General features: G+C 39.7%; 1 protein-coding gene across 1 annotated transcript in view; it reads right to left on the reverse strand.

Moving 5' to 3' along the window:
• Positions 1-492: 492 nt before the first annotated feature.
• The window catches only part of Ephrin (ephrin), a 56220-nt gene continuing 44711 nt past the window's right edge, over positions 493-12001 (reverse strand). The window contains exons 2-5 of the mRNA XM_018454560.1: positions 9558-9702; positions 8248-8548; positions 5006-5308; positions 493-2715 (exon numbers count right to left, since the gene is read on the reverse strand). Coding sequence (XP_018310062.1) covers positions 2558-2715; positions 5006-5308; positions 8248-8548; positions 9558-9702 — 907 coding nt within the window. The 3' untranslated portion in view covers positions 493-2557. The remainder of the gene's footprint in view (positions 2716-5005; positions 5309-8247; positions 8549-9557; positions 9703-12001) is intronic.

Genomic DNA, 12001 nt, shown 5'->3' on the forward strand with positions numbered 1-12001 from the left:
CATCGACCAGCTCGCTCGTCGCTAATTGCTGTTGCAGCACAACAAAACAGAAGTGAAAAATACAAACCAATGATGGATGGCGCGTGACGCTCAGACTTACAATACTGCTGAACTTTTATTTATTCACAAACGTATTGTTCTCGGTTGACTGCAATTATTCGCTGCTCTCGCGATCGTAGACGCGAATGAGGACGATGAACTATGAATGGACTTTCGAAAGCGAATCGGTCGTGTCGAGTAATCTTCAAAGTAATGATTCTCTTATTTCGCTACTTAAGATTCTGAATGAGGATTTTTTCTTTCATTTTCTCTCACACGCACGCAATCACGCATCCTCTCGCTACGGTACTCATTTCCCGTGTAAATTCGTATTTACAATAATTCATTAGTGCAGTCGCGCTTGCAATTGTATTTTTTTTTTGTGGACACAAACGAAAAATTACTCACTGCTTCGTCTTTCGTCCTTTGCGTGTCGCGGCCACGCACGCACGCGTGGGCGTCATGCAAAAGGTGAATCCACGGGTGTGTATGCGTGAAACATGTACACGCGCAAGTCTTTTTCCCTGGTAATGTGAATAATAAATAAAATAATAAAAAAAAAGGAAAATGTAGAAAAGGATCAATATAAATCGAGAACATGATTGAACTGATTAGGCACCATGTATAGTGTGAATAGAAACATGATTCGTGTACTATACTCTGAACAAAATGAACAACGAGGGAAACAATAAACGACGGGGTGAGAGAGGGTTGGCTCCGGGGGCTCATTCGTGCCGTTATCACCGCTTTATCCCCGGTGCCGGCAGTACGTTAATTTGTTCGCTATTAAATTTGATATTTCACTAGCAAATATAGAATATCGAGTGTTGAATATTCGTTAGCGTAATGATAGCGGATAATAAATATAATACAGATCTATAGATAGAAGTCTCAGTATGATACAGCTATTATACAAATCTGTCTTTTACTCGATTTCGCGATTCAGTCTCTCTCGCACAATATTCTTTATTCGCTCGCTCATTTCTTTTTCTACGCTACTTTTCTTACCCAACGGCTCGAATCAACGATACTATTCGATACGCTATCCTTGACTCGTGACAATGATGCAATTAGATCTGTCATGACAGAAATTCATCTAAGTTCGTGGCTCGCGTCGATTTGTTAATGAGCACATATACTCATATCATCATAATTGCATAATGCACATACACGCGCTCACATTTTCTCTCTGATCCACGCTCTCGCTCTCTCTCTTTCTTTCTCGTTTCATATTATAAGATTTACCTAGAAATACGGCACTCTTTCTTAAATCTCCCCGGCCCCCTTGTTGCCCGTCGGCATACAAGGCGGCCACAAGAGCCACTTGTACATATTCATTAGGAATTTATTTACACGCGTGCTAACTATCCTACTCGCGATCTCGCATGCGAATTCGAATGATCCTTCGTCCTCGGCGTCCTGCGATTGGCCGGGCGGCCGCGGCGATCGGCCCGAACTTAAACGCCGCATGAGAGACACGATTAATCCCAGACGATTCCTCCTGACTTTTCGAGCTTTCGCTCGATACGGATCGTCTGGTCATCGAGGAACTACGTCGCGTCGCATTGACGATTTCGAGTCCAAGTATCTCTATGAGGTTTTTTCGAAAGCCACTCGCGATAGGATCGTGATCATTTTCCACTGGATTGTTACCGCCTTGGCCGCGAACCGAAAGCATTCAAGGATTTTCAGGTACTCTTTTCTCGAGGCACGGCGCGCTTACGTGATCGCGCTCAGGATAAACTATTTCCTTGCCGGCCCCGAGCGAGGACCCCTTAACGAAGGACCGTTCGTCGTCGACGGCTGAGCCCATGCGGCATTTTTCCATGAATTAAAGATTCGCTCGAATTAATGACGTGCGATCTGACGTTATTCGCGTACATAGGCTTGCTATACTATATACTAATATATAATAGACGTCCTTCTCTCGCGTACATTTCTCGCTCTCGGTCGAGGATACTTAGCACGCTGCCACGACTCCTGCTCACATCTCTTTCTCTCATATTCGAATAAATACCTACAGTTAGCGTAATGATAAGAAGGACAACCAATACGACTACCATTTATAGTAGTGATAATAGTGGGCGTGTACTATAAGTAGTGTCTAGTAGTAGCGCTTCTCTTTCCGTCTTTTCTTCTCCGCTTTCTACTTCCCGTCCTATTCCTCGTCTTCATCCTTCTACGGTATTCCACTCTAGAGAACCCCGCTAGTTCTTTAATTGTAGTTAATATGGCGCTGCCGCTCGTGTGTCGTGCGTGTCTCTTCTCTTGACGTGTCTCTTCTTTTTCGTCTTTTTTTCTCTCTCTCGTTCTCTCTGTCTTTTTCTGTCTTCTCTGCTATCTCTCGAGTCGGCGCGACCATGGATCGTGCGTGTTTCACTACGATCGAGGGACGGCCGAGATACGCGCGTGTCTCGCGCGCCTCTCAAGAAATCAATTAAACGTAGGATAATCACAGAAGAAGGGGTTTCGACGCATGGGATATACGACGTTCTCGTACGTGGCTGGTACTGTCGCTTCACCGCAGCAGCTGCTGCAGCAACGCGCTCATCAGTAGGCTACCTGTCGCTAGGATTAGACTTGTGTACCGAACTTGCGTACGAGCGTACGAACTTGCGCTGTTGTACGTCAGCTCCTCATTCTTCACCACCTCGTTCGGATGATCCGAATATTCCTCTGTGAAACATAAAAGCAACACAATTATTAACCATTGATAAGATACACGACAGTGGAGTATCAAGAAACATAGATTTTATAAGTTGTTAGTAATATTAGAGAGACGTTTTTCTTGAGAAAAAAGATTGAAAAATGAAGGATGAAAAGTAGAATTATCTATAACTATACATTTTATTCTTTTTTTTATCCTTTTTCTTTTTTAAATAAACTCCATTGCATCATTCAAGTTCGATATTCATAGAGTCTTATAATTAAAAATCGTTTTAAGTACAACCTCTGGTTGCCACAGAAAATGAATTTTAAAATTCCCTGACTTTTCCAGATTTTCCGGACAAAAATGAGAAATTTTCATGATCGATATAAAATATGTTAAAATTTTAATATTATAAAATATGTAAAAAATTTTAACATTTAGAATGAAGGATGTAAGAAAGCTAGTTTACATTATTAAAAACGCAAAAGAAGCTTAATAGCATAATAAAATTTTGAAGGCAAATTCAAGCCAACAAAAATTAATTAGTATTGGAAAAAAGAATGCAGTTATGACGAAAAAGAGCGATCAAATAAAATTATTGAATAAAATATAAATTTTAATTATTTAAAAAAAAATCGTTTAAAGTGCACGAGTTTTGAACGTATTTGACTATAAACGTCAGATATAATATTTAAAAAATTATAAAAATTATTAGGAATAGGAGCAGTTTAAGGGAATTGTGAGCAAAATTCAAAATTCCAATCTCTTATATTTTCCCCTAACTTTTCTCGATTTCCATGGTTAATTTCAATTTCTCTGACTTTTCCCGATTTTCCAGATCTGTGGCAACTCTGAATTTCTTTTAAGATATTATAAGTCAATCACAGATTCGTATTAGTATCTTATGACATTACTTAAAACGGTTTTAAAATAAGAAAAATTAATTAACTTAATCAAATTTTTAAGAAGACAAATTAATTTTTTCAACCTTTTGTATGTATGTTTTAATTCGCGATAGAGATGAGGGATTTGCCAATGAGACTATATCTTGAGATGTGCCGCCAAGGAAATCCTTGTGTGGATGTTCAAGTTGCATTTCAAATTTTAATGGTTATTACCACATGCGGAATCACGAGAGAGAAATGAAATCCCTGGCAATTTCGTGTCGACACCTTGGCAACGTGTATTCCCTATCGTGTCGCGTCTCGGAAACACGGCACCGTTAATGTGTGAGCGGTTATCCACGCACGGCTTATCGGTGAAATGCAAATGCGCGCGTACGCGGCACATTTAGAAGTCAAATTATATCGTAGACGTCAATGTAAAGAAGGGCGTGCGGTGCAAGGATCGACAGATGGCTTTCGTTCGGTTTTCATTCGATTGGATCTTGACATTGTGTTTTGCCGACCTTCCACCTGGCATATGTAGAAGCGCGCGTATTTACGGCGCGTATTTGCAACTAAATGCAGCGATATGGCTTTTAACGTATCTCGCGCACAAATGTGACGTCAAATAAATACGTAAACCTGTCTCTCTTTATTTTAAGAAATAATTTGTGATTGAACAAGAATAAGGAAATCCTCGTGTCAGTTATGAATTAAAGAGAAAATGAGCTAGAATGAGCGCGAAACGTGGAATAATTCGGAAGAACATAATTTACAACTGACTACTAATATTGATAATAACTAACGAAGATTATCATCATTATTACCTATTTCTACTATAATTTACTCTGGATGTGCCGCAGATAGCTTAGTATTATGTAGATATAACCGTTCGTTCATCATAGACATTCATAGAGGGAAGTGCAATGTGTGCATTAAAAGAAATTCAACTGATACAGCGAACATTGTCAATACTTCGACTGTCAATTAATTTGAAACGGTTATCAATACCGATGTATCTTATTTCCATAAACTTTCCAAATTCTTTCGAATGGAATCTCATTCTAAAGAGTGAAAATTGAGTTATTCTTGGAAAAGAGTGGTTCAATTTTCGATCTTTAAGAGAGAAATTTCACTCTTCAGAGTAAGATTTACTTTAAAAATTTTAAAGAATACGTATGATTAAACTAGTGCTTCTTAAGCAAACAAAAAAAAATCAGCAATGGATTAATCCGATTTTCATGAACTAATCGATGACTCTATCGATTACCAAAGTACGAATCGCTACTAATTGATTTGGATCAAATATAAGGCACAAAAGTGAGCCGTTGCGTGTGAGAAAGTGCTTCGAAATGATAATTCATCGAGCAGACGAAACAGGCAGATAGACAGACAGGCACGCAGCGTGCAACGGTGATGACGTGATACGTACTGTTCTTCTTCTTCTGACCAGTCGAAGTCTTGGGCGGCGTGATCGAGGACGGCGATCCATTGTGAATTGGCGGCTGCGGCTGATGCGGATGCACAGGGTAGATGGCCGGTGAGGGTACATGAGGCAGGGTCGGCGCCGCCGTGCCTGGTTGATGTGGATCGAGATCGATGCTGATCTCCGGGTAGAATCGATCTCCGCCCCTGTAGACGATCGGCGGGGCTGGCAGACCGGCGGCGGAGCCGCCCAAAACCGCGGTGCTTGTCGAGCTGCTGCTGGGCACGGTGCTGCTGGTCACGGCTACGGCTGGAAAATGGACGACATGGTATTAGATGATTACGCTTCAGTTCTTCTCTGTACTCTATGCCCAACTCGATCGCGAGCCGCGCGTAAGAGTACGTACAATAATTCAGGATATATCGTTTTATCCTTGTTGTTCACCGAATGTTAAACAAGGATAATCGAATATAGCCCAGAGTCTAGAAATAACCGGCGACGGTTGAAGAACGAATTAGCTTCTACATGACTTAGTAGATTGAAAGGAGAATTCGTATCGTTACGCCGAAACAGCCGCTTGAAGCATGACGCTTGAATATCTTATCGCTGAGAACATCTTAGAAACTTGGAACGGTGTTGGTTCTTCACCAATACTCATTCGATTTCAGTACGATTATATGAGTAGGAAGAATCGTATTGCGAGTGTTAGTAAATAATTATATATTTTTTTTTAAAGAAAGGGTTTGTGTGCAGTACGTTGATTATAAAAATGTTTATTTAAAAAAAAATAGTATCATATACTTCGAGAAAGTATTTGATATTATTGCAAAAAAGGTTTAATTTAAAAAAAATTATTTTAAAAAATAATTTAAAAAAAATATATGTATTATTTCAACGTATAAAAGAACTTGTATACATTTGAATGATAACCATGAAGATATAGAAATAAATCTTTTTTGCAAATTTGTATAATATGTATAAAATGATTTCACATTTTCGATTTTCTTAGTCATACTAAATATTTAAATTTTACAATATAAAAAACGGAATTTCTTTTAATCTCAAAGATAAACGCTGTTAAAAACGTGAAAAAAAAATTCTTAAATCGGTTTTAATGTAGAAAGAAGTACAGATAAATTTCAGAAACTGTGATTAAATGCAGCGAGAAGCAACCTTCGTCATCTTCACACTTTCCCATCGCGAAGGCCCGCGCCGATAGTCCCCGCGTTATTCTGAGCGCACAACTTGGCGCTGTACCTGCTAACCCCTCGGAAATAAAACTCGCGGCCGAGGAGGTACACGCACCCCCCGGCGATATAATTGTGTGGAAGTAGCCGCGCGCGAACTCTCGACGTCTACCGTGAACGCGAGGTCGAGTCTCGCCATGGAATCTTCAATGCCCGAGATGCCACGGAGAGAGAAAGAAAAAGAGAGAAAGAGAGTGAGAGAGAGTTCAGAGTTCCCGGCCGGCAAAATAGCTGGTCATTATGGCGCATGAATCGTCTCTGCTGGGGCGGAGGTGGCAGGAAGAGAAAAGAGGACCAGGGGTGGGGAGGCAAGAGGGGAACCGAAGGAGCGGGAGGACGCTTCGAGGATGCTTCGGAACGAATTGGGGAGAGAATAGCGGGGCGAAATGAAATGGTAGAATTTATTGTGCCCCGGGACACAGAATTGGTCCCCCCGGCCGGGCATCAACAAATGATGCACGGTGAGAATTATAATCGATAGGGATTATTTAAGAGAGAGATGACGGACGACAGGAGGAGAGATAGGAGGATAGACGAAGAGGAAATGAGCTCGAAAGAATGGCGAACGAACGAGTACAGTTTGTTATGGTAGCTGTTCCTCTCACGTAACTGTTTACGGGATAATGAATTTATAGACCATTTCTGTTTCGTGCTCCTGATTCCTCTTTTCATTCTGTTTTTTTTTTTTTTCCCCCCCGGAGTATGTATCTTCGGCAGAGATCGTGCGGAACGAGAAAGCGTGAAGAGTTAAGAGTGTGATTTACACGCGGAATGAAAAGGCGGTGTCCCTCATGCAAACGACACCTGTAATTTTAGATTATGATAATTGAGAAATTAGAATATAATTGCCGCGCGGATTGTGCCTTCCATGGGAAGAAGAGCCTGCGTTTCGGGTACCGTTTCGCAGGCGATGCAATGCAAATGAAGAAATGCACGCGAGTGAATTCGCACAACGAATCGTCACGCGAATTGTTCGCGGAGGATAAGTTTCCGCCTCTCGGATCTTGGAGAACAAAGGAAATCCGTTTCTATTCGATATCCAAAAGTTCTATTTCGGAATTAAATAGAATTTTATATTCTCTCTCTCCTATATTATTACAAAAGTCTGGTTGCATTAAATGCATTGAATTCTGGTAGGTTCAATCATAAAGAGGCACTTATAGTTAAATCAATTAAATTCTAATCGAGATAACCATAAAGAATAATTTTTCTGAAATATCTAAAAAATTAATTTAAATTTATTTTTTTTAATTAACTTAAATGTTTAATTAATTTAAAAACTAATAGCGAATTCGATTGGAAGCACTAGTGCGCACTGATGCACATTAAAGCCGTTACACACTGATTTAATTTGAATATAAAAATGAAATGCAAATATTTTGGATTATGAAATATTTTACCTAATAGTACAATAAAATGTATTGAGTATTTCACGATTTAATCGATTTTTATATTTATTTATAAATATATCTTTACATTATTTTGTGTACGACGGCTTTAATGTGCACCAGTGCGCACTAAGTGCGTCCAATCGAATTCGCTATTAGATTAGATACAGACTTAAAAATAATCTTATTAGACCAAACAAAACATTTGCATAAAAAACAGCATAATGAGTAATTTTATAAAAAATTTAGATATTCTAACAATTAACTTGAGCGTCCTCATAATTATTTTGATGGTTCAACATTTATTTTCAAATCTGTATCTATAGTTAAATTTTTTAATATTTCAATAAAACCATTCTTTTCATACAGAAATTTAATTACGGTAACAGAAATTCTGATTGGTATGATCAGAATGCATTTTGGTTGTATTTGGGTGACTTTTGCTGGTACAATCAAAACATGTTTCTCAGTATAATGCTTACAAGCATTTCATAAATAAAAAAAATTCTGCTTTAATTGAAATTAGAACAATTTTCCTTTCTCCTCATAAATCAGCTTTTGTACTTTTTGCATGAATTCATTTTTTCATGATATATTTATCCTGAATACTTACAGTTGTTGCGCGATGTCGCCGACGAAGAAGCCTCGGCCTCATTGCTGCAGCAGACCTTGAAGACGACCTTCATGTTGTGGCTGGTGCACCGTCCGCCGATGCGCCTGTGAAGGTCGTCCTTGGACGAGGTGCTGATGAAGTAGTAATCGTGGCCCGGGAGGAACTCGAGGCCCCCGGGTTGCGGCGTGAACGGCCTAAACGTGATGGTGAAGTACATCGTTTTGCGCGGCTTGTCACACACTGCTATTACCCGCGGACTCGGGTTCGTTATCCGACATGTTTCGTACTCCTCCTTGGACACCTGCAAAACGCCCAAGAGAAATCTTGCGGTCAATTGCGACGGTATAATCGATCGGCGACACGGGACGACACGCGGATCGGCGACACCGATCGCTGATTGACTACTGTGAAAGGTACCATCTTAGCGTTTCCCCCCCCCGGCGAACTGATTCTCGTGCTCTTCAGCAGAAGAGGGCTTCATTGTCGGAGCTAATCGTCGCGTAGGAAGAACGGCGGAGACAATGGGACAACGGATGGCGGAGAGTGGAGGGACAATCAAGTGGATCGAAACGATTAGGTCGCCGACGACGCAGGAATGGTCTTTGGGAGGTTTTGCTTTGCTCAGAGGGTGGACGCCACCGGAATGTTTGATGGTGTTCATGAAAGCCGAGAATCTGCCGCGGTATCCAGAATTGGGAGAATGAACGTTTGTAAAAACGTATCAATCGGGAATGCAGTGTCAGATTTTCATCTTGGTATTAGCGACAGTTTTTTTTATCAGAATTAACTTTTAGCCAAAAATAATCGGAAAAACCTCTGTGGCGAATAAAAATATTTCAAATAAGCGGCAAAAAATAATCAACTATAAAAAAACTAATTTAAAAAGTACAAAAAATATAGAACTTAATCTTTTTCATCTGAAAATCACGCATTGAATCGAATTTAAAAATAGAGAAGGAGGCCGTGAGATTGCCCAATGTACTTATAGATATACGTCCAATATTTCTTTCGGTTTATCAATAAATCTACGTTTCGGTAGCACGGTACGCTTACTGAAGAACGGATGTCGTTTTGGATATAATAGAAGCGGGTTAAAGAACCAGTTTCAAGTAGCAGCAGCTGTCTAAACATTCGCAGACTCCGATTGACAATTTGTTACGCCCAATATGACGGGAGTTGTCATAGACGTCACACGTTATGGTTTTGCATCTAATAAATGCATTCTCGAAGAGGAAGGTTGCATTAATTTGGCTATCGGATATTAAGATAAATATTAAACATAAAATTAACTTAAGTAAAAATTAACTTACGTTATAGATGATGTACTTCTCAGCATCGTCATCAACATACGTGTCCGGCGGATACACAGGACATATTATATTGACTTGATCGTACTCGAACATTGCGTTGTTTTTGTTCACGTCAATTATGTGATCTGTGTTGTCTATTCGAAATCTGTAACATAAAAATCAATAAGAAGAGATTAATAAAATTCTTGATTAAGGGAACAATTTTTATCTATGACGCTGCGCAAACATAAATTTATCTTATTCTAATACCAACGATAAGCAAGAGTTTCATCACATTTTACGTTTATTCGATGAACTTTCCTTATTCGATTGTTATCTATATTGGGATAGTAGATAGAGATACGTCTTTAAATAAAATGATTACTAGCAAATGCATGTTTGGAGAAACTACACATCAAAATTTTTACACATGATTTGCTGAAAATATATCTCTTTTAAAGTCTCGGAAGCATACAGCGAACGCTTCTCGAGGAAGATCATATTTCTCGCAGACTATGGCGATGCAGCGCATACCGTCGTTTCCGTGCAGCAAGTTCCAGGACTATCCGTGAAACATTCGCGAGATGCCGATGCCTCCGGTGGAGTCAGAGGGGAGAAGCGAGAGGGACTACAGAGACCAGCGTCCCTACGGCCTGTCGGTAGCCAGGTCAAGAAAGGGAGAAAAAGAAAAGACGCGGACTCGCCCTCGTAAGCACCCAACGTCAGATAGGCAGGCGCCCATGGTGTCGAAGCATCGCGCAAGTGTACGTACCGGCTCTTGTACAGGATGTCTCAGAAACAAACGCACGATTCCCTTGAATCGGCAACTTTCTCGCGAACAAAATGAAAATTTAAACGACCATTCTCTTTTCCAATATTTTTCGGTACTGATGTCTAAATAATTTAATTTTATATCGTGCTGAGATAGAAATGTATACAAAATTAAATAAGAGATCCAGTCATTTTAATCACTGACAAGTCGAACGTTATTGACGCTACTACATTGAAGCGATCACGGTTTCGCTTGACTTGGCACTTTCTATCCCGAGCTTGAACACCCTATACATTTACGCGTGCGAGTATACGCTTAGCCTAGCGATCGCATACACGTGCACACATACGCGCGCGCGCGTCATTGCATTATGTAGCGGCGGGTTCGCCGATCAGGGTACTCGGGGAGGATGGAAGAACGAAAGGTCGGCGGATGAGCAGTGGAAGAAGAGGAGAAGGTGCAGAGAGAAGAGGTGGCGGACGGTTCCTATATAACCGGTTCTTACCGCGAGCACTCTTGCACACGCTAATACGCGCTCCGTAAGTCGAGGTGTACGCAACAGTGACGTCTCCCTATTCCGCGTCGATCTATTTCATATTCGCGAATCGGCGAAAACTGCACTGTCATTCAATAAAATTATATAAGTCGCAAAGAAACTCGATAAAAATTAAAATTCCATACATTGAAAAAAAAATGTACTAAATTTTAATAGATATTTGTTCGAACAGTACTAACTAAACATTTACAGTAAATAAATATTTACTCAATAAAAAATTATACTTAAATCAAATTAATGGTTCTTCTTGTATCAAATAAATATATGTTTATACTATTCGAACAAATATTTATTAAAATTTAATTTTTTAATAAATTTTGTTAAATCATCAAAATAATTTATGCGTGTAAGATATTAATAATTTTGATAATTCAAGAAAATTATTTTCAGATCTATGTCTTGTAAAATTTTTAGATACTTTAGTAAAATCATTCTTTCCGTGTATTTTATAATATTGCATGTTATATTAATATACTTATAGAATATTTTACATATTTATCTGTAAACCTACTTAACGCTCGTTGCTTATATCATTATCTATTTTCAAGCAAAATATCCTCTGAAAAATATTTATATTTTATGCATACACGAAGATACCTTGTCTCGTTACTGGCGGTCTGTGATTTCGTCGAACGGTATTGCATATTTCACCGCGTTGCAAACGTTGGGCGTTGTGCCGTTTTTTACTTACGCGAGCCTCTCGATTCCTCGTTCGTTCGACGTTTAAGCCGTTTATAGATGCACGCACTGTCGAACGCGTCTACTTTTTGCGCGTGCATCCACGAGCGCGTCCAAGCCGCGATGTGGAGCTTTACACGGGTATAACCGTATTTATTCTCGGTCTCTCGTTCTTTCTTATGTACATTTGCCTTCGCGCTGGTAGCGCACAAGTTTCTTACGTGTTTAGAATTTATCCGAGAGCTGGCAACGCGTACACATTGCACGCATGGTAAAGTGTGCAGGTATTTTTGTTGCTTATTCTCTCTCATGCTATCTCACGTGCGCTTCCGCGGTTGGATCTCGTACAATCCGGCCACGGACGATATGAGCCGCAAATCGTACTTATCTTTTTCCCTGTATTTAAGGTTTTGTTATCAACCTTAATTCATCTCCTCAATATCAAAACCGTACGATATA

This window comes from Mycetomoellerius zeteki, unplaced genomic scaffold, assembly GCF_001594055.1.
Source record: "Mycetomoellerius zeteki isolate Tzet28-1 unplaced genomic scaffold, Tzet1.0 scaffold437, whole genome shotgun sequence".
Classification (NCBI taxonomy): domain Eukaryota; kingdom Metazoa; phylum Arthropoda; class Insecta; order Hymenoptera; family Formicidae; genus Mycetomoellerius; species Mycetomoellerius zeteki.